At 40.9% G+C, this 14349-nt stretch overlaps 2 protein-coding genes across 2 annotated transcripts; one reads left to right on the top strand and one right to left on the bottom strand.

Moving 5' to 3' along the window:
* The first annotated feature begins 2161 nt into the window (after positions 1 to 2161).
* On the top strand, positions 2162 to 2957 carry LOC103704226. The gene has a single exon (XM_008787427.4). The coding sequence runs from the start codon at positions 2247 to 2249 to the stop codon at positions 2799 to 2801; it is 555 nt and encodes a 184-aa protein (XP_008785649.2). The 5' UTR covers positions 2162 to 2246; the 3' UTR covers positions 2802 to 2957.
* A 7004-nt stretch (positions 2958 to 9961) lies between these two features.
* Positions 9962 to 14029, bottom strand: LOC103704224 (oligopeptide transporter 3-like). Its single transcript, XM_008787426.4, has 6 exons — positions 13505 to 14029; positions 12621 to 12718; positions 11828 to 12397; positions 11270 to 11528; positions 10854 to 11036; positions 9962 to 10770 (listed from the first exon to the last, which is right to left on the bottom strand). The coding sequence occupies exons 1-6, from the start codon at positions 13970 to 13972 to the stop codon at positions 10156 to 10158; spliced, it is 2193 nt and encodes a 730-aa protein (XP_008785648.1). The 5' UTR covers positions 13973 to 14029; the 3' UTR covers positions 9962 to 10155.
* Between the last annotated feature and the right edge of the window lie 320 nt (positions 14030 to 14349).

The raw sequence follows: 14349 nt of genomic DNA, 5'->3' as shown, positions 1-14349 counted from the left end.
AAAAGGATATGCATACCGCATTCGCCGATAGAAGCAGTGCTTTAGCATCAACGAAGGCATGAGAGCATGACGAAGGTACCAAGAAGTGTTTAGAATTGACAGTGGAGATAAATGATACTAAATCATTGGATGGATTAAAAGGCTGAAACAAAAGCTGTTTTTAATAATGAAATCTCTTGCAAATTTGAAATTACCTTCTTTTACTTTAGAATTAGCCGTTTGAGCCTCTTTTAAATCTTCAATCCATATTTTCTTTATGAAAAGAAGGCTTCTATTCTGATGCAAGAGGATTATAGATTCGATATAGACCACTTTGATTACTATAAATAGAGATGGATAAGATCTAGAAGTAAGATTCGCTATATCAAGAAGTTAGATCGCGAAGCTCGATTAAAATGATTTTTTTTAAAAAAAATAAATAACTTTTCAAGATTTACAACATAATATTAACTATTTAACGGGTTAAAATGAGCTGAAATTCAATTGTTTGGATCTTGAAATAGGCCAATCAAATCAAAAGTTTTTTTTTTCAAAAAGATTTTGAGCGAATGTATGTTCCAATTTGTGAAGAATTAGGTGGATTGATAGAAGACAAAATTGATGTAAAAGTCGGAATATCCCTTTTGTAGAATTTTAGTTTTTTTTCATGATTATTTTTATTAGTCATATTTATTTTCAAAAACTTAGTCCTATTCGAACTATGAGAGGAATTCAATCCGAATTGTGCAACGGAAAATCTTACTACTATTATAAATAGAGGGGATGTAAACTCTGTTTTGCAATTTTTTTATTTTTTTAATTTTCTTTGAAAGATTCAAATTAAGCCGATTGAGTAAATTCTTCCATCTCCATGATCGGATCAAATTCATAGCTACTCTTTAAAATATCTTAGGCAATACTACTCTAGTTGATGTATGGTAGAGCCAAGTGTTATGTAGAAGGGCACAAATGTACATTGCTCGTGGTTAGGTATTAAGGTCATGGGAGAGTTAAGAAAATTTATTGTAAAGATTCGTACGGGTGTGTGTTTAGTTCCATATCGATTATTCGCCGAGAAGATCTTGGGTACTTATATAGGACTAAGGTACCCTAAAATATTACTTCCAGCTAGCCTTTTTGGGTGAGTTTCTGATTTGTGACAAATGGTATAAAAGTGAATTCGGCTTATAGCCTATGTAAACTAGGGAACTATAACAAGGATTTATGGAGCTGATTGCAAGCCGATCGTGGTAGTTGGGATTATATTTGAATGAATTTAAACCCTTAGCCCAACAAGGACGTCAGGGCTTGGATAGAGAGAGTATGTGAAAACCCGTGCTAGTGTGTGTTTAGTGCCACATCGGTTATTCGCCGAAAAGATCTTAGGTACTTATACAGGACTAAGAAAAAGTTCTTCCTTGTCTATTAACCATCATCCATATAAAATAGCTAGATAATTTCTTGATTAAATCTCAAATAAGAACTTCTAGGCTACACTCTCATGCAATTGATGATGGATTTCCATTGGATCCTTTCGAAGCTAGTCTACATGGACAGAGAGTGGCTTAGTTTTGAGGACAACTTAACACCCGACCCTCTTTCGCTATTTAACCCATGGATAGTCCTTGACCTAGCATTTTATTTTTAGCCTCTTGCACACAATTAGATTTGTTTCTTCATATGGTTATGTAATTATGCACGTAGTTTTTTTTGTTTTATCCATGCAAGAGGGGCTACAACCAAAATAGCCATCAAAATTAAAAGTTGAGAATAAAATGGTTAGGCAACAGGTTTAAACACCAAATTGCAGTCAATTCTAGAATGGGGCCTCAATTTTTCGATATTTTTAAGAAATCCTCCACAGGAGCCAGATCACCTTGGCAGCTCCAGTGCAATTATAAATAACCCTCAAAAAATTACTGGGACAACTGTCACAACTATAAACTAATAGATTATTTGTAACCTAACATAGTTCACCCTCAGCCAAAATGGAGTTATTTGCGAACTTGTCGCCCATCAGGCAATATCCACCTATCTCTAAACTACTCCTGAGCCTGCCGATACCACAGGTTTTCTACCACTGCCGATATCTTCTTCAGTTCCTAACGTATCATTAGGAGATAGACGCAAGAACCGTGACCCACCAACTCTTCGCCCAGCCACTCGCTTGAAGGCCAACAAGCCTATCCTAATGCACGGGGCTTATCATGTCTCTCTAGTCTTTTCTTGTTCTCCCACAACTCCAAGCTGCAAAAAGAAAGAGAGCCATGAAAGTGTCTGCCTTCCACCCCAAACCTCACCTTCTCCATCTCCAAAAGCATGCCCATCCCATCCGCACCCTCCCAATAGACTCATTATTTCTAAAGCCAAAACCAGCAGCAACAAACACCAGTCCTACGTCCCTTAAGTCCTCTCCCAAGCCAACCCTTGGAGCCAGGCCTAAATCCCCAAAGACCATTGGGAATGAGCCTATAAAAGCTCCCACAGAAGGAATTCCTAGATGGATGCTCTTGGGAGGTGTTTCCATTGGCCTTGCCTTTCTTCTTTTGGGAATTGATGGGCAACAAGATGCCTTGGCTCTGGGGCCTGAGGGGCCCTTGGTGGAGGAGTTCTGGGAAAACATGAGAAGGTATGCACTATACTTCCTTACAGTCAGCACTGGGGTCATATACACCATATTCCAACCCATACTGGAGCTACTGAAGAATCCCATCACTGCAATCCTCATCATCATTGTGACGGTTGGTAGTGCTTACCTTGTGGCTCAGGTGTTGAGTGCCATGGTTGGTATTTCAGATTTTTCTTATAAGTATGGTTATTGAGTTTTTTTTTTTTTTTTTTTTTTTGCCCTCTGGCCCTTTTGGGATTGAGATATGGTTATTAAGATGACAACCCAGGGAGGCTTATGTTTTCATCAGCATATATGGTTCTATGCCCAATGGATGGTATGTTAATCACTATCAAGTGTTAGCTTTGCATTCTTTGACCAAGAGTGAGTAGCCTGTCGCAGGAATTTATGATGACATGAACAATAATTGTAGGTAGGGGCGAGCATATATCATACTTAAAGCCATGAGAATTCAGCATGATCCACGAGAATCACTGAACTCCAAGGAATGGTATCTGGCTTTGTAAGTTTCGAGCATTGTTGGTTGATGTATTGGCAGCTCATTTAGAAAATAGAATTATTTGTAACTAGTGGATCATTTCAGACAGCAATTTATGACCCAACCGACCAACTCAACCTGCTACCCACTTGCTATAAGTGATTCAGTTTTCGAATAAATAAGTTTGATGTAATCTTTTATTAAATGGATCAGAGTTTCGAATCATTTAACCTATTTTGACCTAGTTAATAGCGACCAAAGGTGTTTAAGACCCATTTAACACATCAAACTTATTTAAAAGTTCTTAAACATATTCAAAATCTATTTAGCCTGATTCTACCCATTTATTCAATAGTTTATATATGGGTTGAGCTAGATAACATGTTTAACACAAAGATTAGATTCAAGTTTGAATTTTTGACCTGTTTGATCACTCTTACAGGCGGTATCGTTGTTCCCAAGTGAACTAAGTGAAAGCCCTTTTCAGGGCCTTTGCTTGGGCAACATTTTCATCTTTAGCCATAAACCAACATCAAACATATTGTTAAAAGCTACCATCACCACCCGCCCATGGCCTCCGGCAACTCCTGGTGTGCCTCTCGCATCACATCAGAGGCTTGCTCCAAATACACACACGGAGTACTCCGAACCCATTCTAGAAAGTACTCCATTTATCAGCTGAAAAGGCGTCGATGTGAATTCCACCCTGACCACCACCACCAATACAGGCATCACCTATACACATTTCACCATTGCCGTCCCTACTAATATTAATTCCACCAAGGTCATCACCACCAATTGAGACTCCATCCTAGCTATGTCCTTTGCTCTCCGTCGTGATATCACCATCGCTAATTAATCATTCCACCACAACGTCCACCATCGCCATGCCAAGATTAATTCCACCAGCAATTGCAATTCCATGCTGCCCCCGCCTCCACATTCAATATCAATTCCATGGGTGCTGCTCCTCCAACTCCTCGCAATGACAAATAAGCAAAAGGATTTGAAATGACCTACTCTAAAATTTTATTCGCAGGCTGTAGGAGTTATGACACAAAAATAATTGGGAAAAAATTAGACACTGCGAAAATACCTATAAACAAGAAGTCCCTGTGGGCTTCCTTTTGTAGTTGCTTCATGAGGTTGGTCTTCCGAACATCTTCCATTCCAAACTAAGAGAACATAATAAAACTATGTACTTAACCAGCACCACAATCCGTTACGTAATTTGATGGTTAGAGAAGCTGAGATCACAATCACCAATCCCAGTTAGGGATAAAAGTGGATTGAAAATATCTATTCGAATCCATTTTTGACTAATATCCATATTCATATCTATATCCATAAAAAAATAGATATTAATTTTGATAGACAACTATACGATCTATATCCGAATATCTGATCTCGTTTGTAATTCTATTTAATTTTATATAGCACTTATAATTTTCTTAAAAAAATAAATTACTATATTAATATGTTATAAACTTGATTATTATCCACTTAGTAATATTTTTGATTCTATGGTTATAAAGTTTAATTATTCAATTTATATCCATATTTATATCTGTATTCATCAAATAAAATAAATATATATAGAGAGATATTAATATTTGATCCATATTCGATCTTATTTCAGTTCTAATCTCAGTATACATGAGAATCAGGAGACGAGAAATAATCCTAAAAGAGGGTTATACACGTTTTGAATATAAGGCAATGATGATGGGCACTGAGCGCATTTGATGCATGAGAAGAAGAAGAAGAATGGCAGACAATTGAGATCATCATCAAATTTATATTTTTATAAGTTATATATATATATATATCCTAACGAACATCTGATTTTGCTTGCATACCTTTCAAATATTCTATTTACAAGTATAGCTTTTGAAACCTTTTTTTTTTTTTGCTTTCACATCTAATCTTGTGATTAGCCTGCCATCCAACATCATTAGAAACTAGACAAAAGGACTTTTAAACTGTTGGGTGCTCAATATTTTAACAAAGGGCCAAACAGTTAACTTTCAATTTTGGTTAAATTTTAACTCAATTAACTTCTGTTCACGCTAACGTTGGATTGTGATGGTAGGGGCACACATGTAAATGGAAAAGATTTTAAAGAGCATATATAAATAGTAGTATTGGGAGGGTATCTGTGCAAAATTGGAATACACTAACATTAACAAGACAGTCAAAAATCTCAACAATCCTAGGTAGATCGTAGATGAGCGGGAGAAATTTGTCTACCCATAATTCTATGGTGGGTCGAGCAAGAGCCAATTAGCAAACTGATCAACCTCTTGATAAACTAGTAATTTCCAATATAGAGAAAGCCAATTGGTGGTAGTTACTGGGTCTCCCTCAATCCCCCAAGATTGATATATCACATCTTTTTGCAGTAGTTCTCGTGCCTTATAATAGTACCATACCAGTTCAAGTACACGTCTAGCATGTCTAATTAATTTACACCAATAAATAATCAGTCTATCCTTGATCAGTTACTAAAATGTTAATTTTTTTATTTTTGAGTTTTAATATTCGAGTTATTCTTAATCCCAAATTTCTTATCCCATCTTAATTCAAAAAAAAATAAGAAATTAGAATTTTACCTTAGTTTAGGAACTAGAATGTAAAACCTTTTGCTCAACATCTTTTTGTCCAATTGATTGCATCCATATATAATCGAAATCAGAAAAAATCATAAAGTGATTATGGTCGATAGTGGAAAACTTATAAGAGAAAAGGATATGACTACCTAGATAAAGCCCGAGTGGGCTGGATCTGGGTGACTCAACTAGTAGATCATGAAGCAAGAATCCAATCAGTTCAAAGGCAGCATTATCAACGATGGGTGTTCTACGAAAGCTAGAGTGGATGGTCGGAGAAATATCGATCCAAGACCATCTACTACGGTCAATTTGGGATTCACAAAGTAAAAGTTTCGGATCCTCCATTGGGCCTAATAAACCATATAGAGAGAGAGTGGAGAGAGAAAGAAAGAAAGAAGAGAGAAAGGAGGAGAGAGAGAGAGAGAGAGAGAAGCAAGAGGAAAATAAGAGAGACTTGGTGTCTCTCTCTTCCTCACATCAAGGGAATAGGGAGGCTACCCGAGCAATTGCTATGGCAAGATAGTGGTGGCCCATGGCAGTGTTTAATGGCAACAGTGGCGGCGGCGTGGTCGATAGGACGGAAAGAAAAAAGAAAACAGAAACAGAAAAGTGGTCTTGCTTTTGATCTGATGGAGACCTCAAGATGGCCAGCGGTGATAGCAAGCATCCGTCTCGGCTCAGCCTTCGGTGAAGGCAGCGCAGCAACAACAACCATGGTGGTCGATGGTGGATGAACAAACGAAAAATAGGGGATAAGGCCGAACATTGGAGTGCTATTCAAGGCAATCCAGTGATTGGCCACCTCCAATATGGCCGGTGATCGGCCGGTGATGACGTCTTTAGGGCTATCAAATGGGCAAAAGAAGGACTAGGGCCTATTACCTCCATTTCAGTGAGGTTTCGAGGGTGGATCAATGAAAACCTAAGGAAATTTTTCATGGAAAAGAGCTTGAAAACAATGACCCTAATAAAAGAAACTCGAATGTGGGATGTGGTGGGGTGCTATAGAGGAAGCAAGGGTCTTTTTTATAAATAAAACTTAGGGCTCCGCCTGAATCTAGCGTGCCCTAGACTTCCTTCACCCGACAGAGTCAGGGATAAAGACAAACTCCAATCTAGAGTCCTCTTCCTCATGGCATGTGTGAGGCATGCACAAACAACGTATCCAGGCTTCTTCAGGTCCGCTCAACTAGTTTAAAAACTGGGTTAAGACTGATAGTATGCACTTCATAACTTTTTGTTGATAAGCTTCTTTCTCTCCAAAAGGTGAAAGAAAGTTGAACTAAGATGGATAAATTTTAAAAAAATTATTTTAAAAAATACAATCCCAGGATAAAGATGGAAGAAAAGATTGATGTCGCATTATATTAGAGGGATTCATTTTAATTAATGTTTAAAAAATTGAACCCCCTCTAAAGTCCAAAATCATCATTTACTGTTTCAAAACAATGATGTTATTTGCTCGAGCAAATAATTATTTAGATATTGTTGAAAATAAATTTTTGTAATGATATATTTCTGTCGGATAAATTAAAAGCTATCTTCACAAGTCTTATCCTATGAGTATTTGTTCAGTATCTATATTTCTACAAGATTCTCTAATTACCAGGTTAGTATAGAAAGTGCAAGTTATATGGCCTTTGGCCATCATTTGGTAGTTTCCAAACTACGAGCCTCGACATTTCCAATATGAGCTAATCCAAACCTATGGGTCTTAGAATTTATGTTTTTAAGTGAACCGAGACTTGCCCAGTGATAACACCCTTCGTTTGACAACTAAAGATTCTAGTTTCTAGGTAATTATAGGGTGTGGATCTCCTTTCTTTTTTTCAAAAAAAAAAAAATCTTGTGTTTTTGTGCTAAGATAATGGCTTCCTCGAAGAAAAAGGAAGCTTGGGGTTTCCATCACCAGCCGACACCCCCACAGAGACAACTACACGTCCGTTGAGATGAGCATCAGATACAAGCTGGAGAGCTGGCATGCGAAATCTCTATCCATGATGGGCAGGATTATCTTTGTTTGGTCAGTGTTGAGCTCGATCTCGGTTTACTTGCTATCCAATACCATAGTGCCACTGGCACCTCCGCAGTCATTGGAGCAGTTTTTTAGGAGATTCATCTAGGAAAGCCAGGAGGGGAGGAGCAGCACTCATTTGGTGGCGTGGGATGTCATTTATCAACCGATTAGGAGTGGAGGGCTAGGTGTTCAGTTCTTGGTGGCGAGGTGGAAAATTCTGGCAACCAGGCATGCGGTACGGTTTATTCTGGAGCCTGAGAGTCTATGGTGCATCTTGATGAGGGCCAAGTATGGAGACCCCGACCCTAGCCTTCGCGCTGGGGGCCACAGTTCCTTCATTTAGAGGGAGATTTACATCCGGACTCCGAGGGTGTCCCTCTTGACCAGTTGGGTGAATGGAGATGAGCGGACCTATTGATGTCTTGAAGGACAGATGGCTGACATAGCAGCCACTTGACTGGTGGCCCACCATGGTCGACATTGGGAGCCTGACGGGCTCTAAGGTTTGTGACTTGTTCGTTCAGAGGGAGAGGCGATGGGACATGGACTTGGTTCATCGAGCCTTCAAAGAGTAGCTGGCCGAGAAAGTGCTGGCTATGCCGATACCCATAAGAGAACATGCGGACATGAGAGTATGGAGAGGGATTGGGAGATCGAAGATTAGTGCTCGGGACCTACGAGACCTTGACCGAGGGAGGATGATCCGGCATATTGCGGGGGGCTAGATATGGAGGTTACGCATCCATCCATGTGTCACCTTGATCTTATGGAAGGTGGTATAGGGATGTTTGCCGACTAGAGATATGTTGGTCAGGAGGAGAGTGAGAGTCACCCCGGTTTGTGTGTGGTGCCCAAAGGTGGTGGAGACGATCAACCATATCCTTTTTGGGTGCCCGTGGGCAGCTCAAATATGGAGGTGTTCCGTGGCCCAATAGCTCTACCCAACATGCTGCAGGCCATAAACTCGATAGAGGACTTCTTAGGCCACCTAAAGGAGTCCGAGCAAAGGCCTTATAGGGAAGAGTGTGCCATCAGGAGCACTTATGTGGCCTACCACATTTGGATGGACGAGAATGCTTGGATCTTTGAGGATAGAAGGGCGCACCCGAGGACGGTTGTAGACTAGTTCATTCAGTCGATGAAGCTGCAGTCGGTTCTGATGATTATGCCGTTGATTCGGTAGATGAGTCAGTTGGTTCGGAAGTTGGAGGGGTCTACTTCATGCTTCAGAGATTACCAGTACTTCTGCGGTGGCTTCACTTTGGGTGGCCAGGGACATTTGGGGCTCTCACTCAGCTGCTACAACGACTAGGGTGATTTTTGTATCCTGGGAGCCCCCTTCTCTAGCACTCTCAAGGTTAACTTTGATGGCAATAGCTCTCAGGCTGGAGGCAGTGGGGGTATTGGCTTTGTGATCAGGGATCACGGCGCCAAACTCATTGCGGCCGAAGGGCGATGTACCTTTGAGGAGTCAGTATGCAGAGTTGAGTTGAGGGCATCCTGGGAGAGGATTATTTATGCGAGGCGGGTGCTTGGAGCAGATAGTATCCATCTGGAGGGATACTCAACAACAAAAATTGAGTGGATCCGAGGTCAGCATACCTGTGATGATCGGCACCCACTTCTTCGAGATATTCTGGGGCTCGTAGAAGAGTGTAGCAACTTCTGAGCTTCTCATGTTTATCGGGAGGCAAATAGTGCAACGGATTGGGTCGTCTTCTATGTTGCGCATCATTCGGGAGAGCTTCTTTGGAAGGATCAGGACTCGGATCCTTCTTCTCTTCGCCGTATATTTTTTTCTGATTTTATTGAGTGCGCTCACACATGATTGGTGCGAGTAACTGCTGCATCAAAAAAAAAAAAAAATGTCATATTGAGACTTGATATCGTACCTCTTCAAAGAATACTCACATATCATTTTACTAAAAAAAATTCTCACAGCAAGAAGAGGGGAACTCTAAAAACTAAACCTGAACAACGAATTACGTGATGGTTCTAGCTCTTCCTTCTCCGCTACCATTCAGTTTCGTTCTTCTTTTTTTTTTTTGAGAGAGAGAGAGAGAACATGGAGGAAGTGAATTACTTCCCTCAACTATTATTAATTATCACTAATATGTGCAAAGGAGGGGAAGAAACTTTTAAAAACTAAAACTTAACACCCAATTACCTGATAGTTCTAACTCTTCCTTCTCCACTGCCATTCAGTCTCATTCTTTTCTGTTTTTGAGAGAGAGAGAGAGAGAGTATGGAGGAAGTGAATTACTTCACTCAACTATTATTAATTATCATGAATATGTACGAAGGAGAGAGGTAGAAGTATAAGAAGACTATAACAGATGCTACAGACAATTCCTTTGCATCAAGGCCAGGAGCAAGACTACCATTCAGTTTCATTCGCTCTCCATACAAATTTTCTTCGCAAGTTCTAAGCATCACATAGTCAGAACACAGGGCATCCTTTAACAACGATCCCCGGCTCGGTCGGGCATGATGCCAAGGGGCAGTGATCAACCTCCGTCCCCCACCAATGCACGCCAATATGCTGATTTTGGAGAGCAAGGAACAGCAGCACACCCATGAATGCAGTTCCCGCATCCAAAGCCGCAGACAAGACATAGTTATACTTCTGCCACCACTCCTTCCGGTATCGGAGTACGAAGAAGTTGAAGATCGTCCCTGTAATGAGCCAACTAGCGATGTTGGTTGGTGTTGCAGGAGGCATTCCGGCAAACCCATAAGAGATGACCGGAATGTTGATAAGAGGGATCCACTTCTTCTTGGGGTACATCTTGCTCAGTAGCCAAATGGGCACAGGAAGGACTGCACCAATTAAGAACAGCCACACCAAGTTCCGGTAGAGGCCGCCATGAGCAAAGAGCCGGCTTGGGCCTATCAGACCCCATATAACAGATGCATCGAAGGTGACACGGTATTTTGGGCAGGTCCATGGGCTATCAGAAGGCAATGCGTCGGTGTCGCAGATGTTCTCGATGTTTTCGAGCATCCACCATGCCACTGCAAGGTTGACGACGCCAGCGACGATGGTTCCTACAAGCTGGATAATAGGACTGGATGTTAGTGAAATAACAAGAACCATGAGCATTGATGCATGGATAAGAGGTTATAGTAGCGGCTCACCTGAGCAGTGTACATGCACCTTGGTGGAATCTTCATATAATGGCCGAGTTTGAGATCAGAGAGGAAGGAGAGGGCATGGATAGTGCTGATTCGCCCGTAAATTTTGAAGAGGAGATTAGCTATTGGCTTACCAGGAAGGATGTAGCCGATCAAGAACTGGGCTATGATATCGTAGCCAGGTTGCTGGTAGAACTCATAAATGAGAAAAATGTTTAGTATCTGAATGAAATAGCTTCGATGACAGTATCATTATTGTTGTGATTAAACTCTATGAATCTGTATCTGAATCATAATACAACATAACATATTAGCTTTTTTTTTCCGAGGATAACATGTTAGCTTTGCGCAAGCTGATATCGCATAAACTTTTTGGTGATATCAAAACTTTGAGTTCGGTGAGCTTTAAATTCAATTACCTGATTCGTGGTTGCTTGAATTACTCCAATAGGAAGAGTTACAAGCCAAGCTAATCCAAAAGCAAATAACATGCCCCACCAAGGCAGCTGCACCTGCTCTTTCCACACGAAAGACATCAACAGCGATAGAACGGCGCTTCCTGCTAGTAGGATGAGGAACCACCACTGAGGAACTTCTTTATAGTTGTTCTTCATCAGCTTGGCGTGGACATCAAGCTTTAAGGAGTTCATTGCTGACTTGCTCCTTCTCCAGATATCACTACACAAAGAACAGATGTATTTGTGATGCACCAACGCCTACCTTGATCTCGAATATCAGATGACTCTACTTCGATGAAGGAAAAGAATATCGAAGTTTATATATCGAAATGATTGGATAAATCATATAGAGAATAAACGGTCGACATTAAAGAATTCAAGTTCCATTAGATCTCCATGGTTGTTCGATGATGAGTAGCATATATCGAGAAGTTAAAGGAATGAAGAATGATGAAAGCATCATGAGGCACATGTAAATCAACATGGTATAAATTTTGCAAGCAGAACTCCAAGGCCTACCTGCCATGGAACAGGAAGACATGAGTGAGGGTTGCAGTAAATCTGGCAAACCCTGATCCTATCGAGAGTGCAAAGAGAGGACTCAGGTAGAGCTTCCCATAACCATCGTACGCCGCTTCATTTAGCTCAAATTGAGGGGTCAGCACCTTGGTAGTGTCATAGTTTTTCCCTTTAGAGGTGAAGAGCTGATTTGAGAATATAGGGAACTTGCGGGCATCAAAGGTGTTGTATTTCCAATAACACAAGGGCACTATGATGTAGATGAACATGATGAAGCCAACAGCAGTGTTGATAATGGAGAACCATGGGGTCACCAGAGGGCTACCATGGTAAGCTGAGATTCCAGCCCAATCAAGTGTAAATGCTCCAATGCCAAGGCCATGGTATCCTGATCCAATCTGCTGGGCAGTGATGCTATGAGGCCACACCCAACATACCCATGAAAAGAATGTTAGGATGGGGAAGAGATAGCCGGGCAGCACATAGTAGAGAAAGCTTCCAACAAAGAATATTAGGAAGAACTTCATCCTGCTTGGTCCTCTGGAAGGTGAATCCTTCTCATGGAGAGCTCTGCAACATAAATTCCAGCATTAGCTAAGAAGCAAGAATTAAGTACAGTATCACGCAAACATAACAGAAAAGGGGTTAAATTGTAAGTACTTATACATGAGATCTTCATGTAAATCTGCTAATAACTTAGGATGCTGATATCCAGCTATGTTACTACCTAAAAAATCAATCAAGCACTTATCCTCATACTAGTCTGAAACAATGAGTAAGTAAATGTATAAACCTGAAGAGGGAAACTTGAGCCAGGCTAGAAGGCCACCACATTTCAGCAGGGTCTACCAAAAATTTCCTCAGCATGCCAGCCCATCCATAGCCTAGCAACTGCATGTTAAAAGTTATAAACATTAGATGGAAAGTCACTGAAATTATATAGGGTCAGTTCTAAGTAATCATGTCATGCCATTCAATTAAAGTCCATTGTTAGAAACAGAAGGGAGCCACCTCAAATTGTTAATAGTCATGAACTAACTAGCTAGCTAGCTAGCTATTAATTTTATAACATTCCAGTCATTTGACACGTCAAAGATATCAATTCCATGAAGAAAATCTGGCATGATGGCTGTATCCACATTTATTGATCACTTGTTTTGCTTTGAAAAACCAATTCAGATATACAGAAACAGCAAATAGGTTGCACAATAGATAGGAAATCAGAGAAGAGGGGGGGAAGTTCAAATGGAAAAAAGCTAGAATTCTCATCAAAAAAGAAGAAGAAGAAGAAGAAGAAGAAGAAAAGAAAGCTGAATTGTTCGCAAAAATAGCTTTTTTAAGTAGTATCTTTTATATTAAACAAATGCATGAAAACAAATTTTACATCCGAATTAAATCCTAAGCTCTAACCAATTAACAGATATTCAAATAAAACTAGATTAGGAAAAAAGCATAGTCAAGGAAGAGGCTTTTAACACATCAAAAAGGAAGATAAACGCGTCCTTCCTCACCTAAAAAATAGATAAATTCAAACATCTTCAACATATTAAAATTAGAAAAATGGGGAGAAAAACAACAAAGAATTATGCATATATTCTATTCCTCCTGACATCAATAAAAATTAGTTAAGCTAAATTAATAGAAAACAGGAAAATCTAAAGGAGTTCTTTCCATAACCTGTGTGGTAATCACAATGATAAGGCCACACAGGAAGCTCAAGCTCTGCCTGTAGTAAGCCTTCATCACCGTAATCGCCCCGATAGAGTAGGCATCCCCTCCGCCGGGCGACACGCCGCAGTTGGCGAACACCGTGATGATGGTATGCTCCTTTACATTGAACGGCCCCGGGTTGAGGTTGAAACCCCACCTCCCGAAGACCTTCACCTCCTTGTTGGGGAGCGCCGACGCCATGAGCCGCCCGAGGGGCAGCACGGAGATCTGCATCAGGATCGCCGAGATGGTGAGCGGCTGGGTCCGGTAGGTGAAGAAGGTGTTGAGAAAGATGAGGACGGTGCATGAGGTTATGCCGAGGAACCAAGCCCGGAAAGTCATCACCGGGAGAGAGGGGTCGTCGTTCTCCGGCACCACCAGGGCCACCTCCTCCACTGGGCACCTTTCCTGCTCCACCTCTTGCTTCTCAGCCATTGAAGAGCGCTCTCTCTCTCTCTCTCTCTCTCTCTCTCTCGGTGTTATCCTTTGGAACCAATTCTCTGTTTGTCCTTGGAACAGGGGAAGGGATGGAGGAGATGCTGGTTTAAATAGAGGAAAAAACGGTAACGGGGTGCATTTTGGGAAGGGAAAATATGAGGGTTAAAAATGGAATACTCTTACTATTAAATCGCGAGCTGTTCTATTATTTTACGGAAAGGGCGAATTTTTTTCTATTATTTTATGTTTTGGGGGGTTAGTCTGGGAACGTGGGTTGGGTATCGTGGGAATTGAGAGGGCGGGGAGCACTTGGAAACGTGGGGCGCGGCGGCGACTCGAGGCGGAGTGTGGGGGTCACATGCTAGGTGAAAGCG

The sequence above is a fragment of the Phoenix dactylifera genome, chromosome 15, assembly GCF_009389715.1.
Source record: "Phoenix dactylifera cultivar Barhee BC4 chromosome 15, palm_55x_up_171113_PBpolish2nd_filt_p, whole genome shotgun sequence".
NCBI lineage: Eukaryota > Viridiplantae > Streptophyta > Magnoliopsida > Arecales > Arecaceae > Phoenix > Phoenix dactylifera.
The sequence above is the reverse complement of the archived record's forward strand: the minus strand, read 5'-3'. Positions and strand labels throughout refer to the sequence as shown.